Source organism: Plectropomus leopardus, chromosome 7 (assembly GCF_008729295.1).
Source record: "Plectropomus leopardus isolate mb chromosome 7, YSFRI_Pleo_2.0, whole genome shotgun sequence".
In the NCBI taxonomy this organism is placed as follows: Eukaryota; Metazoa; Chordata; class Actinopteri; order Perciformes; family Serranidae; genus Plectropomus; species Plectropomus leopardus.
In genome coordinates this window covers 32,267,306-32,286,228 of record NC_056469.1, presented here as the reverse complement: position 1 = coordinate 32,286,228, position 18,923 = coordinate 32,267,306, and the positions used below count along the sequence as shown (strand labels likewise).

General features: G+C 38.4%; 1 protein-coding gene across 1 annotated transcript in view; it reads left to right on the top strand.

The window, feature by feature from the left end:
* crppa (CDP-L-ribitol pyrophosphorylase A) overlaps positions 1–18,923 on the top strand; it is a 54,996-nt gene that overhangs the window by 10,915 nt on the left and 25,158 nt on the right. The window contains exons 4-8 of the mRNA XM_042490192.1: positions 2,703–2,807; positions 4,522–4,567; positions 6,465–6,562; positions 13,304–13,381; positions 13,519–13,611. Coding sequence (XP_042346126.1) covers positions 2,703–2,807; positions 4,522–4,567; positions 6,465–6,562; positions 13,304–13,381; positions 13,519–13,611 — 420 coding nt within the window. The remainder of the gene's footprint in view (positions 1–2,702; positions 2,808–4,521; positions 4,568–6,464; positions 6,563–13,303; positions 13,382–13,518; positions 13,612–18,923) is intronic.

The following is an 18,923-nucleotide window of genomic DNA, read 5'->3' as shown; positions in this document are numbered from 1 at the left end:
ATGTAAGCTGTTTTTAAAGTCCATAAAAGCATCAAATTTGCATGTGCACTGTTTCCTTCCAATGAAATATACTAGAAACACATGTTTTTACCTTCTAATGAGCCTTGGAACCATTACTTGAAAACGAGGGGAAATAAAGTGCTGGAACAAACAATGTCACATTTCTGCTGCTGGAAAGTAAAGTAAAAGACCCATTTAATGAGTATCTGGTTTATTGATAAAATTAGTTAATCTATGTTTGGAAACATTTTTTTGGTCAACCAACAGAAATAAATTCTCTTAACACTGTCGTTAAAGCGTTTAGATTGAGAGTTTGACAGTTTTCCAATGGAGCAAACAAGAAGCAAAGGTTCCCCAACACCACCAGCACCAGGCTCCATGATAATGTTTTGCTATTTCTTACATTTATTTGTGTAGCATCCAGTTATACAGGAAAGCACGTCACATCTTATTGAACAACACGGAAAAATGTCTTACGACCCGATGAAACCAAATTCAGAAAGATAAGAGAGTTACGGGGCCGACAGTCCATCAGCCAAAGAAAACAGAATCCTCTGAAGAGTCTCCTGAAAAATGTGATGATGGCAGCATCGTGTTACGAGCCTGTTTCTCTTCTGTTCAAACACCAGCTCCCATCACGATACAGTGTATGAAAGGCTTCAGATATATTTGCTGAAATATGCGCAGAAAGGTAAAGTTTTAGAAAAATTCAATCTCTCAAGGAGATGACAATATGAAGCACAGAACCAAACTATCTCATGAATGTCGGAACAACAGAGGAGTTTTTTTGAACCAGTGTTAAATCAGTACACAGCAGCTCGTGTTTGAACTGTTGTGAAAATACTGGGTCTCAGCCACAAACAATTATATGCACAAATCTGTGCTTAAACCATGCATTTGCACATTTTATTGCACAAATTCACTATTTTCTGACCTGAGTTTGTTCGTACTCTGCAAACAAATTGAGGACTATCTCTGACCATGCAGACACACAAATAATGAGGGACTGTCTTAGGAAATGTAAACACATAACTTTAAAATTAAATACATAGCATATTAAAAAAAAATTTAATGGACAACAATATTAAAAATTATCAATTTTCTGATGTGCTAGCTAATGTATTTAAAAAAAAATGCATCTTTTCATCCCTATCAATTATTGTCAGAATTAAAATATTCAGCCATAAAAACTTGGTGTCCGAGACTAAGCTTACAATAGAGTACATGAAAATGTTCGTATTAAAATATAACTGTTTTGGTTTTCGTTGTTTTTATTGACTTGGTCTGTAATAATCAGCTGCTCCCACTGTGCAGTGAAAGTTTGCATAAACTGTATATAAAAAGAATATAAACGATTCTGATTTACCTCCAAGTAGGTGTTAAGATGGCAAATATAACCTCGCTGAAATATATCGCAGCCTATGCCACCAGAAAACAATGTGTTTTTAGAGACTGACATAATAAGAATTAAGAGAATAACGAGCAAGTTATCAGCTGTCTGATTGCCAAGAAATTTACTTTATGTGAACAGAAACAACTCGACCTTTTTCTCCATGATGCGCCTCTCTGGAAACGTTTATCCTTATATAGAGAAACGAGGGCGTGGCAGTGTGCTGAGCACCAAACGGGTATGACCAACATCAGGTGCTGCACATGTTTTATGAATCACATGGTAGTTTATTTTGTGAGCACATATTAGTGAATGAGGCGCAATATGAGGTAATTCTTAAATGCAGGTTTACTAAGTAGATAAAGATCTTTCTAGGCATCCTCATGCTGATAAAGGTCTTAATACATATTTTTTTAGATAGATATTTTGGGGGCCTAAAGATGGTTAAGTTGACCCACTGAAGACTTTGGAGCTGAAGAAAATATTGCCATTAAATGTTTAGATATTGCAAATCCCTGGAGGATGATTCCTTATGAATTAATTGACCGCCTGTGACCTTTCTCCGACCGCCATCAGGCCAAAAGTTCCACATGTAGAAATTTAAAAATCTAAATTGCAGACTGGTGGGAAAGTTTACTGAGCACATTCATGTTCCATTTGGACTTTTCATGTTGTTTTCCCTTGCAGCACACTCAAACCAAAACCTCAAAATTGCGTGCAAGACAATCTGCTGGCTCTAAGAAGTAGAGTTTTATTCTTGTTATATCATCATTAGAATAGAGTAGGATTTTTTTGTGTGTAAAACATCTGGAAAACAATGAACTTTGGTTGTGACAGTCATGTTTACCTCAGGATGAATTGTAATAAATTTAGTGATCCCCCAGTGTTTCCTCTGGCGCCACCATGAGGTCCGTGTTTGTGTTTTTGATGGAAATGTCTCAATATCTAATGAGTTAATTGCCTAAACCTTACCCTGAAGGATTAATTATCTCTCTGGTGATTTTACTTTTGAACATTTGGCCTGCCAAAGATCAGCCTTGCATTGTCACTGTTTAAGAAAGGAAAGTCTAAAAAATTTCAGAGTATGCTTACAATTTTGACGTCTTTTTTATAAAATACACACACTATCATCACATATGGTATGTCAGTGAGTTCATATATGTAACAGGGCATCCAGTTGGTTGCAGGCACTGGTGCAGTTCCAGCTCTGCAGAGGAACATGGTGTACCACAGCTCCACTGAGTGTGATGGAAATATATTGTTGTCAACAATTGTCCACAGCCGCTCCCCTCTTGTTGTGTCCCCTCTGCAGTGCAGTGAGTCAGACTTCGAGTTTGGCACCGAGTGTCTTCATCTGGCTCTGCAGTACTGTGGCACCAATGCCAAGCTCATCCAGGGTCCGCCAACACTGTGGAAGGTGAGCTCGCCAGGGTTTGGTTTCGGGGATTGTGGATTTGGTGACATTTTGGCGTGCACAGCTGTGTGCCCGCCATTGATTTATCATATGGGCACAAAGAAAGCCCGTGAATTGGAAGTGAGGGGTTCTGGCAAACGAGGAAGCACTAATATATTGAATGTGACATCCAGGATTAGCATGTAGAAATGACTTTAAATGTAAATGTTCAGTATTTACCTCTTTATCAGATCATGTAACGTTCTGCCTTAAACAGTTAGATCACCCAAATTACAAAAAGATGTATTTTTCAAGTTACATTGTGTGTTATCTTGCCATGAAGATCGTTTTGATTTTATGTGCTGAGGTTTTGAGATTTATGTCCCCACCTCAACATAATGGATGGAATTTAGTTTGTGGTGTTCGAAGCATTGAAGAAGCATTTAAATAATACTTGAAGAGCAACTTCAACCTCTGTTAGTCTGGATAACTCAGAGTGCTGGTTCCCAAACTTTTGCTTGTGATAAATATGAAGCCGTGACGCCACAATGCAGTATGAATGTCTATGAGTTTAGAGCCGCTCAGTTGAAGAGTGATTGTTCCATTTTTAAAGCCGTTTTTGACCAAATAGCTCCAGGATCTATGGAGCCACAGGAACTGAATCAAGAACTAAACGTCCCCTTGAGTTTTCTGCTTCTGAGGAACCATGAAGATTAGCCAGACTAGTCTCATCTGTCCGTGGGAAAGGAAAAAAACAATTGATGTGGCTCTGCAAAAAAAAAAAAAAAAAATCACGCAAGAGTTTGCATCAATCTTTTTGAGTTAGGCAAGTTTTTTACTGTATTTCTTAAAGAAAAGCTACAACTAGAGAAAAGTCTTGAGAATATATAAAAGTTTTTTTGGAGGTGTTCAGTTCATATGGATTTGGCTGTTCAGTAAGAATATTAGACTATTAGTTCTTTTTTCATATCAAGTTTGAGAGTTTTGACGGCATTCAGTGGGACATTCATGGTGACAGTAAAGTTTCCATAATATAGTAAACAAGTCAAGTTAGCCCTCCAAGCTAGTGCATGCTAACGATGCTACTGATGGATCGGCAATGCAAATTTTTTGCCAACACTAGATATCAAACAAAAGTAAGAGACTGTATCATATGAAGTTACTGTGATCTACAAAGTCGACATTTCTAAGTGGACGGCAGAAGATAACAAAACGCTCTCTTCTCCCGGTCAACAGCCCCGTCACCCTCAGACTCACGCTGGATCTGGGTCTGCAGCTGCCTGTAGTAAAGAACAGCGGAAAAGTGAAGCACCAAAACATCCCCAGAAGCACACTGCTCCCTGACTGACCAAAAAACAAAAACTGAATGCACTAACTGAAGAATTTCAGGCAACTGAGAGATCTCCAATTTATGATTGTAATCTTCTACTTTCAGAGAGCAGCCCTAAAATTTATTTCTTATTTCTTTCTTATCCTATTTATATTTTCCTGTTAATTATCTCCTGATGCTGGAGGAACCATTGATCAGAGTAATATGTTCAATGCTTTGAGGAACCCAAACAAAATTCCATTCACCTTCAGTATATTTGGATAGTTTGTTTTTTTCAGAGCCAGATATCTTAAAATCTTGGCACAAAAACAAATCTACATGCACTGCCAGACACCTCTAAGGATAGATGATATTTTTTTCTAATTTGGGTGAACTTATCTGTTAAAACCATGTTATTTTTTCCTCCAGGTAACCTACAAACGGGATTTGGCTGCTGCAGAGTCCATTATCAAAGGTGAGTTCAACTCTTTTCAGTTTAACATGCATCACCTCCTGCGTGCTCTGTGTGAACTTTTTCATCTACTTATGTTATTTTCACACATGATGTAAACATGCACACATGAAAGGCTGAAGTAAGAAGGTCTTCTCAGACAGGTTAAATGCTCAGAAATGAGCAGTGTAAGAGTGTTTGTCTCTCTTGGTTGAATATAATGAAGCACAGTCACTCCTCGCTGTACTGAGACGGATAAATTCTTTGCGGTATTGTTCAGCTTCGGTTGGAGCAGGACGGCTCTAAGCAGTCTGTGAATACTACAGAGAGCAAGTCAGAACAAGGGAGACTATCACAATCAGAGACATTAAAATAAACACAGCCCCATATTTCACCCCGCCGGCACCTGGACCAACAGTCACCTGTTTGATGATGACATAAGGTACACGGTGATTATTCCCATAAACTGATGTGAATGAATTCATTGTTTGAGTTCCTTTTTTTTCGAGACGACGTTGAAGAAAGTTCTCACATCTGTCAGTTTGACAAACTGTCGAGGGTTTCAGTTTGTGTGTGTTTGTGTTTCTGTGTGCTCACACATACTTGATTACGCACCACTGTGTGTGTGTGTGTGTGTGTGTGTGTGTGTGTGTGTGTGTGTGTGTGTGTGTGTGCGCACGCAGACCAACACATGACTGTGTGCATTCTGGTTTGAAGTGTGTTTGTATGAACACTTATGAAGCAATTTCTCAGTGGATGGATTTTTAAGTGAGGCAGCCGCTCTGGAGGTCCTCAGTTTTTTGCAGCAGTGGCTGTGATGAATTGATGTAGTTTTATGATACAGACGATTATTTTTGGTTAAAGAAATAGTTGAATAATGTATGTTTTCTGTTTCTGACAGACCTTTCAGGGGTCTTTTAGGACAAGCAAACACTGAAGAAAGACTTTTCAGGTGACCAAAACATTACAGTTAACTTTAATAAACTCTAAACAGGTGAATTATGGAAGAAATGTACTTCCCCAACAGTTTTGAATGAGAAAATTAGTTATAGAGACTAAATCTGGTTTTGTACCGGACTGTTAACATATTTATTTCTGTGTGTGGGGATTTATGGCTGAAACACACGAAATACAAACACATCGCGTCACATAGTCAGGGTGGAGCCAGGGTTTTTATCTGTTATCCAGACTCCGGCTTTGTAGTGTGTGGCTGCTGCCAGCTTCACAGTGTGTGTGTCGAGTTTTGCTGAGTGATGATGCAGTTGGTTCTGCAGAGTTTTGAAGCATTGAGGCTAGATTAACTACTACTGAATAAATTTACTGGATTGTTTTAACGACAGGATTGATTTGATTGATTTATTTGAATGTGAAATTAAAAAATACCGACAAAGTTATGTTGCATTTGGTCTGGTACAATGAAGCATTTTATTTTAATCATTTTAAAACCTATTGTGTTTTCTGCACTTCAACCCCCCTCTCTCCCTCTTTCATGCTTAAGCTGTCCTGTATAATAAAGGCAAAAAAAAAAAGATATACCGTAGTTTTGCAGTTTTTACCTGTTGGAGGGCAGAGCAGTGAGGGGAGGAAAATAAATAGACCAGCTGCAATAGCATCGAGCAGCGCGATGCCTGTATAGACAAGTGCATCTTCCATGGTCAGTCAGTATAGCAGCTGTAGTTAATTATCATTGGCGTGCTCTGCTGTGGGCATGCTGCAGCCGATATCTTGCACTGCTTCCGTGTCCCATGTATTTTGATCGTAATTCGCTTTTGAAGTCAAGCATTGGCTGTTCATTTTTCAGCCCTGGAGGTTTCTGCTTGTTAGTTTTCAAAGTGTCTTTTTTTTTTTTTAAGCCTGTATCGTGTCTTTTCTGGAGCCATTATTTCAGGAGTTTTCAACCAGTCCCATCTTTCTCTTCCAGAGACTCTATCGAGGTCGGCCTGTGTTGTCACAGGTGGATCTGCAGAAGCTGTGACGCTGGCCGGTGCTCTCCAGAAGGCTTTTGGAGCTCTCAACATGGTAAGACTGACAGACACAGCTGATTAAAATGTTGGTTATAATACTGACAGCATTACTGAAGATCCCCATGAGTTTGCCATTTTTATTTTCCTCTGCCTCTCCATCCCTGCACCTCCAATCCCTCCTCAAACTCGATGTGAGCTCTACTTGGGTGGCCTTGGTGGTGAGACTTACCATCTGAGCTCAGACCTCTAATGGATCCTGTCTGGGAGATCCACTCTGCATCTTTCCTCCTACTCATTTTCACCCTCCATCTCCGACCTCTACCTCGCACTCCCCTGCACGCAGGAGAGCAGATGGCCGTCATATTTCCTGAACTGTGGGAGTTTGCTTGATTAATTGAGTGTTTAGTGATGAGTTCTTACCTCCTCCTCCGCCTCATCCTCCTACAACCTCTGCTCAGTCAGACCTGACGAGCTCCCAGTTTCCACCACAGTTCACATCCCTCCCTTTCACTCTTAATCTTTTTTTGGGCACATCAAATTCCCATGTTGCAAACATCCTCCATTTAGTTTGTGAAATTGTTCCTAGCAGACAATGGAAAACAGTATCCATATGCAAAACAGTAAGGAGTGACAGCCTGAGATATTCGGTCAGACGGCACAGACCACATAGAGGTTCCACATGTGAAATTTTCTCCTTTACCTCAACAACTGTTGGATTTCCCTTCAGCAAGCCACGTAACCACTAACTCAAGCACCCTTCCCTCCTTCTTCAAAGAGAAAGAAGAAGAATGGATGTCACGAAAATTAGCTTTGTTAGGCCCTGTGTCCATATAGCATTTTTCTTTTTTGGCAGAAAATCAGTTGCAGGGTGTTGGGGAGCGCTGATACGTTATGCGTGGTTTTTGCATTTTGTTTATCATGTCAGCAAGGAAGCTAAGCTAACACTATGTTAACAGAGTTGATTACACAAGGCTGGTTTTAGAAAAAAAATTATAACTAGAGATCAGAGGTCATATTTCCTAGTTTTTGTCAGGACCTTAGCAGCGGCATTTTGAATAAGTTAAAGTTGTCAAACAAGGGATATCTGTAGCTTAAAAAACAATAATTTGCACCTCATGCAATCCATTAAGCCAGGAAGCAAACTAGCAAGAAAAAAACAGGCAAAATTAGGAACACCTACTAAAAACCAACCAACAACAAACAAATAGATAGATACAAATTTCAATTAAGAAAATTAGATAAATAAAAAGAGGGGTTAGTCCTACAGATCATGAATGTGCTATCTAACTATATCAAGTAAACATATGTCCTTAAAAACTTTTCAAACCAGTCTTGCAGGATGATTCACTCCTCCTTTGTTGTTAATTGTCTTTCATGCATTTTTAGTTTATCCGTAGCATCGCGAAATGCACATTTGGGGTGGTTTGGCTCAGGAGGTAGAGAAGATGATCACTAATCAGAAAAACAGCAGTCAGGCCCCTGCATGTCAAAGTATCCTTGTGTAGGATACTGAGCCCCAATGTGTAGTTAATAGTACACATTCGATGTGTGACTGTGATGGTTAAATAGGTAGCAGGTGGCACATTGTGTGGCAGCCTCAGCCATCATGGGGCAAAGGCCACTGAGTGAACTACTCAGTGGCCTAGTGAGACATAGTTTTAAAGCACTTTGAGTGGTTGGAGGACTAGAAAGGTGCAAAGTCCATTTATCATCCAATACCATTTATTTTAGTGTTATGCTATCACCTCTTCATGACTCAAAAGCTCTTTGAGAAATTGAATATTTTGCAGATATTTTATTAAGCTTCAAGAGTGGTGTGAGCAGCTTCTACTGACATTTACTTTTTTTTCCTTAAATGTTTCCAATCATAATAATATTTCTATGCTATTATATTGCTGAAAGTTGTTCATGCAGTGTGGGTGGAAGATGAAGCACTGTCGCTTAATGTGTTTGTTTTTCTTTTGTTTTTCTTTAACAGTTAATATAGAAACATACTAGAGTAGATAGATAAATATTTCAAACATGTAAAACAAACAAACTAACAGAAAAAGCTAAAAAATTAAACAAAATGCCAATAACAAAAATGGACGATAACCTTTCCAAAAATCTCAAAGACTAGATTTAAATTAGCAGCAAGAAATTGCATCTTACATGTTTAAAAAGAATTAGGAGGAAGTATAAACTTATTATTTCCTTTGCCTTCTCAGCTTCCTAACTAATAGTCAAATATAATGCAGAGCTCCTGGTGTTAAATGTGGGAATGCAAACCAACCATTAATTATTGCTTTTACAATTAATTATAAATGAATGTAAACACAAGCTGTATCGTTCTCTTTTTTGTTTTATAAGTTCAGAGCCTCAGACTTCATTTTGAAAACAAATCTACTTAACTGAGAACAAAATTGCATTTAATAACGATGCAAAGTAATCCCATAAAATAAGACCAAAATAAAGGCCTCAACAGTGAGGTTAGAGTTAAATAACACAGATGTAATATCATTTTAAACTTCACAAAATGTTGCAGGTCTTTTTTATGTTGAATCACATGAGATTGCACAGGTGTTTATGATATTATGTGCGTCCCTTAATGTGCTTCTATTTCATTGCCATCACTGATTCCTCATCTCCAGAACAAACACCCCGGCTGACAAATCGCCCACACATGGCTTCATGTATAGAAACGTGTTTTCTGGATCATCCTGACGTGTATATATATATTCTCCAAGAGTAGGTGTTGAAAGTGGAACAGGGGAAGGCAGAGCACGCCGTATTACATGTTTCCATGTTCCTCCGTGATCCAAACAGTCCATCGTCCTTTAAACTAGCTCCAGGTCCTTCATCAGCCGGTGTCAAACAGGCGGATCTGGCTGTCCGGTGCTGGACCGGGCCCCACAGACGGATTGGGGTCGGTGTCGGCCCCTTTGGATCGGCTGATTGGAGCCATTCCCGTCTTTGCTCAGGTGGCCGGTGGGGGTGTGTTTTTCCGGTGCGTGTGTTTCGGAATCAGATACATCCTTTTCAGGGAGTTTGGGAGGGAGGAAGAATGGAGGGGGAGATGAAAGGAGAGTGGAAGGAGCGGAAGATGAAGAATTACCTTTGTCCCAGTGCCATTACGTGAATCTAATACAGGGGATAAGCAAGACTGGGCCAACCAGCAGAAAACTGACTGTGTGTGTTTGCATGTGTGTGCGTGCGTGCGCAGGTGGAGGATTTGGCAGCGTGTGCGAGTAGGAGGAAGACACTCGCAGTAAGAATATGATTAGGGGATTCACTCAGCAGGATGTTATCAGAACAATCCATTTGATAATGTTTAAATCCAGACTTACAGAGTAAAAGGAAAAGTTGATGCAAAATTTAAACAAAAATTAAGTTAATTACTGAAAATTCCACATTACAGGTAGAAGGAGTTGTTTTTCTTTAGGAGCATTTTAGGTTTTTTTTTACCTTTACATACATGTGAAAGCTGCCCAGTGAAACCATGTTAACTTTTGACCACTTCACTGGAACAGTTGGGGGTTGAGGTGGTTGTTCAAGTGCTCCTAGGTGGTAGTAATGTTTTTGTCTAAAGTTTGTGTCGCAGTCAAATTTCTGTCTGTTTAACAGGCAATGTATCAATATTAATTAAAAAAAAAAAGTTAATCTCGGCCAAAAGTATTACAATGTCACATATTCTTGATATTTGACATTTTGAAATTGTTTAAATACAGTTTTTCCTTCCCTAAATATGAATACCACAAAGTATCTCTTTTTAACATTTTTACATTTTTAAACCTATTTCATAGTAAAACATGAAACATAAATTTTCTGGCCTGTCAAATAAGCTTTGCTTTTCTAACAGTAGTTCAGCTTTAAAAAGTAGTTCAGCAAAATAATGTAAAGAAAACCAGGTTTCTCTATTTTAAAAAAATCCATGTCCTCTGCAAAAAATGGTAAAAGTTGATCTTTTGATCTGACTTCAAATACATTTCCTCCTCCCCATAAATATGAATACCACAAAGTATCTCTTTTTGACATTTTTAAGCCCATTTCATAGTAAAACATGAAAAACAAATGTTCTCACCTGTCAAATAAGCTTTTTTTAAACAGTAGTTCAGCTTTAAAAAGTAGTTTAGCAAAATATTGAAAAGAAAACCAGGTTTCTCTATAATAAGAAATTTGTGTCCTTTGCAAAAAATATGGGTCAAATAGATGTCTCAGTTAATAATATGAAAAAACGTTCAACGTTAATGTTTTTTGCCCCATTACAGATAAAAACAACACTGATTTATCTGCCCTGCTCTCAAACAGTAAAATGCAGTAAATTTGTGCAATTCCTGGTCAGAGTTTTGGTCACATCCTCTAACACCACCCAACTAAACTCCTGTAGCAGAATAAAGAAAAACTTGCTGCCATTTTTTCTCAAATGCTTAAAATGAGTACTCTCAACAAAGATGACGTTTTCCTTTTGACGCATAATTATGAGCCATCAGTTATTTAGGTATTCATGGGTTTGGATCAAAGACTAAACCCAGACAAGTGGATGTTTTATCGGCAGCTAAGTACATAAATGAGGAAAGAAGTATTTCATAAAAAAAAACAGACAAAATCACCTCCTCTGTTTTAACACTAACCCTTTTATCTTGATGTATGATAATATCCTCATTTTTAGCCCAGATCAAAGATGATCTTCAGACTCATGTATCAACTTAGTGAAGGATTTTAATGATTAACCTCAACCTATAAGACGATCTGTCATTTAGACCGACAGGAAGGAGTGTTGTAGCGCAGACACACCGCCAGAATAAGAGCTTTTCTCCTCTCAGCCACAGATACTGATAAGTAATGTGTTTAGTATTAGTTTATTTGAGTATAGAGTTGACCTTTAAATGTTGTAAATACAGTCATTACATTTCCAACAGCAGTAACAGCTGCTGTTAGCTTCATATCTCGATGCTTGTAGACTCAAATATTAACAATGTAAATATGTCACATTTTATAATTTCCTAATAAGTTTGAATCCAACCCATAATTTGTTTTTTTGTTTTTTTTTCTCTCCCATTGTTTAAATCTGCATCTGCTGATATTGTTTACCTAGAAACTGAAAAATATACCATGCTAAGCATGTATTTTTGGGCAGTCTAGCAGCATCCAAATTTATTTATAAAGCACATTTAAAAACAATAACTCTTGACCAAAGTGCTGTAAATCTGAGTGCTTTATTAACTTTGGTAACTAATGTTTTTTGGGTTGCTACATCATGGGTGATCGCGCAGGAGTGCAGCGGCTTCCTGAGCTCACAGTTTAGCTTCCAGTTTTTGTGATTTCTTGTCAGTTAGTGTGAAAGAAAGTGTGAGGGAAATGTTGTTTTATACCTATATTTACTATTCTCATTTGTTAAATTTGTAATGTTATTATCCTTTCTTAATCTTAGACTCTATTGTTTATTGTATTTATTTGTTGCCTCTACTAGTTTTATATTCTAGTGTAAAAATAATTTATTGCAGCTTTACTAGGACCTCAGTGCACAGTTTTGTTCACTCTCATGAATGTCATGAATGACAATAAACTTTCTTGAATCTTGAATCTCGGGTGTGAAGCCAAAGTTTGCCATAAACGTTATAAGGTGATAATGTTACAGCTGAATTCCACTTCCCCAAAGAAGCCAAAATACCAAAATATAACAGCTTTAAGTATATTTTTAGTGTTAAAACACCACATTGCTTTAAATTAGACACTGAAATGACCACATTTTGATCTCTTTTCTAACAGGTTTAAGACTTATTTCCGTGGGTGGCTCACTGCTGTGCTGAGCTCTTTGTTTTTCTTGCGTCCTCTGAGTGGTTTGGTCGTCAAAGCCTCCGTGGCTTCTTGGCTCTCCAGGCCATGCCTAAATTTAAATAAACATTCCTACTCTGGGATTTCATGCCCAACCTGGTTTAGATCATGTCAAAATTTTAAAACCCTGCAAATCTACATTTCGGACTGAAATGATTTTCCTCCTGAAGCCATGGGCAGTTATCTTTCAAGACCAATTAACCCTCCAACATATGTTTCCCATAACCGTTTCACATTTCCAATGACATTCTGTTATTTTAATGGGTAAAACAACTGGATCTAGATGCCAAACTCAGACCCTGGATGTTTATTTCTGTGTTTATTTCCTGCGTGTGTGAAATTGTAGTACCAGGCCGTAATTAGAAGCACAACAACAAAGATGATCGGACATGGTGGACACGGCGTGCTATCCGGTTGCCGCATGTCGTTCATGTGCCAAGGCTGACGCTGACTGGAAAGATCAGGACCAAAATGTCCTGGTTCTTTGTGCAAAAAAGCTTTTACGATTCTTGGCCGTACGTCGGCCTTTGACTCAATTTGCAGCGTAATGAAATTTAAGTTGGCCCGTGCCTGATCGCTGTCCCCGGCTTTTGCATATGACAGAATTTTCCTGCCAGTTCAGAAGTTTAAAGGAGTCCAGAAACAGTTTCTTTTTTTTTTTAAATCTCTTCCATTTGTCCTAATAAGCTTCTGATTACAGTTGATGGAAATGAGCCCAGTTGCATATGTACTCCCTGAGTGTATTTAGATTTTTTTAGAGTCATAAAATCAGTCATGGCAGTAAAACAGGTGGGTGTAATCTCACACTAAATGATTGAAGAAGTAGCTGAAACAAAAACCAGAAGCCTCTTGACCTTTAGAGCAATGAAGTCAATCTGTCACTCCACATCAGACGCAGCAGAACTGCAGCTTTTGCCTTATCACTCAGTAACAAGCATGATATCAAGTGAATATTTAACATCAGGAGATCTTTGTCTTGCAGGAGCTGGATCTCATCCCAGATCTGATGGGAGAAAACGCCAAATATCTGTTAACGGGGTCGAACTTCATCCAGGTTTCTGTAAGTGTCCATTTAAGCACAACCTTTCAGAGAAATAAAAAAAAAAACTGCTTTGAGCAACTTTTTTCTTGCTGATCATCATGGAGAAAATATCAACTTTATAAAAGTTCTTGTTTTTTGATGTTTTGGGATTCCAGGTCAGTCACTCTTGCCTTTCTGAAGTGGAGGCCATACTGACAGATTTGGAAGCAGCGAATCGGGCTCTTCTCCATCCGCTGGTCGTCATTTGTGTGAGTTCACTTTCAGATACTGCAGCCATGGTTTTATAAAAAAAGACTACACAAACTCACTGGTGGCTCTTTGAGGCCGAGATGAATATTTGTACCAAATTTCATGGCAATCTTCTCAAATGTTGCTGGTTTCACTCATAACCACAAAAGTCAACCTCATGGTGTCAGATGGAAAGTCAAGTTTCACCAAAGTCAGTAGTACACATTATCTGGGGATTATAAATAAATGTTGTGGCTATCAATTAGGGCTGTAACAATTTGTGTATTCGTGTCAAATTGTCATGGTACAGGGCTCAAGGTTGAGTGCACGCAGCTACATGCAGGGCACAGGGTTCATAGAGTGATGCACATAATGTGGAACCAAAGGCAAAAAGCGCGAGTTCAGCCTGGAAATTTTCAGCCGTACACTGTCAGCAACATATGCTGAGATTAGCACAATAAGCGTGAGTCAGTCAGATTATGGCAAACACCAGAGCTGAAACACCCGCCTACAGGTTCCCAGTCAGCTACAACAGCACTGGGAGAGAGAGCTGTGTTAATGTAAGGTCTGTTTTGGTGTTGCTCCACTTTTGTAGCAGATGTGAATGAAAACATATCGAATATGCTTTCATCAATGGCATCACTCCAGCTTCTAAATCCTGCAGCCTTTAGATGCAAAAGCAGAACGCGATAAAACTCAAGCAACTTGCATTTACACTGACTTATAGCCAAGGCATAACGAATTAAAACAACTCCTTCTAATGCACAATTTTTAAATTTTATGATTCTTATACAATATTTTCAATTTCATAGACTGAGAGATGCGTTTCAGTTTTGCTGCCTCTTGTGAGCTGTTGACTTTTTGGAAAGTTTTTGTTCAATGTTTGATCAGAAGTGTCTAAATGTTTCTCATTTTTATGATGAAAATAGTTCACCGAAGTTGTCAGAAGGCAAAATGTTACCTGTCACGTGTCCAAATCGTTCCTACACTCCTCAGGCTCCTGTCCTCGCTGTTTTCTGCCTGTGTGAAGGACAGATTTGTAAACCAGTGAAGAAGAATGAACACATTAAATGTTTGGAGTGAAGGAACTATTCTCTATCAACTACACAGCAAGTCAAACAGTAAGAAGCTCAACAGAAGCTGGCAAGCCTGCTCTCTATTCTTCGATGTGTGTTTTAACCAAAAATAACTTCCCAACAACTCAGTTTAATAAGAGCAAATGTCACACAGCATTACTTATTATGAAACCACTGCCTTGATTTGCGTGTGGTTCTCCAGCATTTTAATAAAGCTGTAAGTCCACACACAGCAGGTTTCATTAGTGCAGGATCGACCTGTTTCTGTCACGCCACAACAAAAATATCTGTGTAAATCTTACTTATTACTTTTGGTTCTTCACTTGAAAAGGAATAGAGGTGTTCTATGATTTTTTTAAGGTTTTGGCAGCTTTTGGTGGGTGAAGTTCAGCACAAATGAATACAAACCAGTTACATACAATATATATAATACATACATACATACATATACATATCAATACAGACAAGGAAAAAAATCCAAATATACAAATAAATATGCATAATAATAAACCATTCAGGAGAGTTCATAAATTATTCAGAGTTTACAAATCATTCAAAATTCATAGGTTGATAAATAAAGTACTGTCATGTTACAGGATATCTTAAGGTTATGTACTTATCCACAATGGATCTTGGATAGAAAGAAAATAGTTCCTACAGAATCTGCTCACAACGTCTGTGGATTATCTTGAGGACAGAGGTCTTGATTGCTGGAAAGAGACTTTGCTGTTTTTAAAAAGGATTTGCATGTTACTTTCTGTGTGGTGATACATTTGGCGGGTGAACTGTCCCTTTATGAATCTGCACTTATTGCAGGTTTTGTCATCTTCTTCTACAAGTTGACAGAGTGGTAGAACAGCCTGCAGCAGGTTTTTATCAGACTTCTTGAAAGTCTACTCTGTGGCTCTGTGTGACTGATGCAGAGGTAAACATGTCTCAGTATCATTTCCCACACTTTGAATGAACTTTTCTTTGCATGTCGGTGAATACAGACATCTGGCAGAAGGACGGATTCAGTTTCTTCGAGGTACATGTTCTACACAGTGAGCCAAACCTTGTCTTTTTTTCCGCTTGTAAAAACGTCACCTGTAGTCCACCTCGGGTCCCCTGATGAGCTCTGTAGCTGTTTGGAAACCGGACACCTCTCGGGGGAGCGCTGCAGCTCGGCCTCGCTTACTGTTCGCCCACTAACAAAGAAACGCTGACCTGAGAGCTCACCGGGAGAAAAAACTCAAACAAACTGATCAAATCTTGTCAGAGAAACTTTTAAATATTTGTTAAAAGGCATGTTTAACCTCTGCTTCAATCTGAAAACTTAATCTCTTCAGCCATCACACAGAGTGAGTGCCAAAACAACAGCAGGTAATAAGAACCAAATAAACCCACAGACGGACGATTTCTGCCACAAAACAAGTTTCAATCACTGCAGCTCGTACTGAAGCTGCGCTCTTATCTGTGTAAGTTTTCAATAAAGACTGGAACACACACACACACACACACACACACACACACACACACACACACACACACACACACACACACACTGAAGCTGGTTTTAGTGGGATTGACTCCCCATAAGATAATGTCAGAGTTCCCACAGTTCGCACTGTCAGCATGTTTCTTTTCTACTCCTGTCTGTTCTATTCTGTTTTTGTTTCTGTTGTTTTTTTCTACTCTGCTCCAAACTTTTCTGTCCTATTTCACTGATCTCCACCGTATTGTACTAAATTATTCCACTCAAGGTGTTATATCTATTTCTACTGTTATATTTTTACTCTGTTCTACTTTACTCAGTCCTATACTACTGTACTTTAATGTACTGTAATGTACTGTAATGTACTCTGCTCTAATCTACTCTACTCTGCGCTGTTGTACTGTACTCTACTGTACTGTACTGTACTCTACTCTACTGTACTGTACTGTACTCTACTCTACTGTACTGTACTGTACTCTACTCTACTTTGTCCTGTCATATTGTACAGTACTCTACTGTACTCTGTGTTGTCCTGCTCGACTCCGCCTCTGCTCTACCCTTTTCTGCTCTATTCTGTTTTCTATTCTGCTCCTTTTTGTTCGATTCTGGTCTATACTATTTTAATTCCTGTAACATTAATTTAAATGAAAACAAAATGTTACCGCTGAAATAATTAGTTAATTGATTAGTCAATCAACAGAAAATAAATCTACAATTTAGATTTGCTGTTATTTGTGATAGTGTGTCATGTATGTCATTGATCAAACAAATTTGTGATTGATTTACTGTTCTTTGTGTGAGCTGAATTCTGTTCGGTTCATAGACTAAAACCAGTTCATCAGCTGAAAAAATTAAACAAAAAGTAATTAATGATGAAAACATTCCTTGGTTGCAGCCCACAGAAATCAGATACGTCTATAAGTCTACGAGTTTAAGGTATACAGTGTTTCAGAAAAGGCAAACAATCTATAAGACTCTGACAGATCAGGGGGAGTTTACGTCTCCCTCCCTGTATAACCTGATTTCATGGTCACGTCAGAGTATGTGTGAAGTCAGTTTGAGAAGTTGTGACTATGAGAAACGTGAAGCAGAATCCCAGTTTCACGCTATAAGTGAAGACGCTTTGTTCAGCTCCAAACTGTTTTTCTTACCTTTTTTTAGGCTGGGGGCTTTTGTTAGATTACACACACAGTCTGTTATTTAGCACAGGTTTGATCACATGGAAGTGATCAGTGGAGGGATTACTGAGTTTGAAGTGTAGGTGGTAGCCTCGAGGGCAGAGAGGCAGACTGGCTGATGGACGTCACTGTTTCAGATCTGTGAAAATGAGGTGCTATGACCTTGAGCATTGTATCAAAGACAGAGCCCATGTTGTTCATATTAGCACCTTTGTGTCTCATGTTGTTAGATACCATAAATCTGTGATCTGTGTGTTTTGTATCGTGTAGTAGCCTCATATTTCTCATTACTTGGCAGTTAAAATCACACGTGAAGGCACTACATGTATATTTCTGGACAGCAGCTTAACCACATAACAACAACTTTTATGTTTTTCACAGTAATAACATTGATTTTCAGTTGAAACTAAACAACTAAATGACACACATGTAACTGTTCATTATAAAAAGTGCAATAGTAAACCCCCACTTAAACAAGGCAACTGTCTTTGCCTACAACCTGTTCATTGGTTTCTTTTATCAGAACTCCGAGCCATACATCTTAAACTCAATGAAGTGTATTTTTTTTAAATGGTATCCGTTTTCCTGCCTGGCCTTCTTTTACTTAAAGATCTTTTTTTCTGCAGGAAAATTGTGTTTTTATTGTCATTTCATTTCTGCACTGTCAGTGCAGAAAATAGATGCATATACTTTTGAAATTGGTGCTACATGACCAGAGAAAACACAGAAAAGGACTGTGTGAAAAAGGTTTCTGAAGACAGGTTAGTATTTGATCATCGCTGCCTTATTGTGCTGTTTAATCCAAGATTAAGTTAGGCTGAGAGAGGCATCTCTGTCTCATGATCTGTTTCTATACTCTTTGTGTGCCGAGTGATGGCAGGCATACAAAAATGTGTACAACCTGTAGTTCAAGCAACAGCTGAAGAGCCAGAGAAAATCAGACAGATGATGCGAATTGCATTATCTGACAGATTTTCTCTAGGAATTGAGCATTTCTGTTGGTAAGATGTAGAAAAGTTTACCACACTTCATCTGCACATACTATATGTTACATAGATGGTTAAAAATTGAAAAAGTATCCTTTTATCAAGTTTGTGTATGTTTTTGAGATGTGGGTATCACCAGTGAGCTACCTACAGCAACAACTACTCTGTAAAAATCAAGTCATTTCATTCTGTTCTTTTAAAGGCTACTGATGGAGGAAATTTTGTCGTATTTTTCCTCTATGGTGGATGTCTTTTAACACTATTAAAAAGCCATCACACCCTCATAATGAGGAACTGACTCCACAAAACCTGACATTAACTGCAGATGTTTCGCATCAGCTTAAACCATTTTTGACACTGTAGTTCTCGCTGTGCTTGACGTTATGTGTTTTTGTAAATAGCAAAAAAAAGATAAAATACTGTATATCTCCACCAGCTATTTTGAATAGTTTGTCACATTAGATTTGTCCTTTAATTCTCCCAGCAGACCAGTCCAGTGGCCAGAGGTATATGAGTGGTTTTAATGGGCAGTTCCAACATATTAGTGTGTGTAAGAAACGTTAAGAAAGTCACCACCACAAGACACATTGTGGATTATTTAAGTAATTCTGTGTGCAT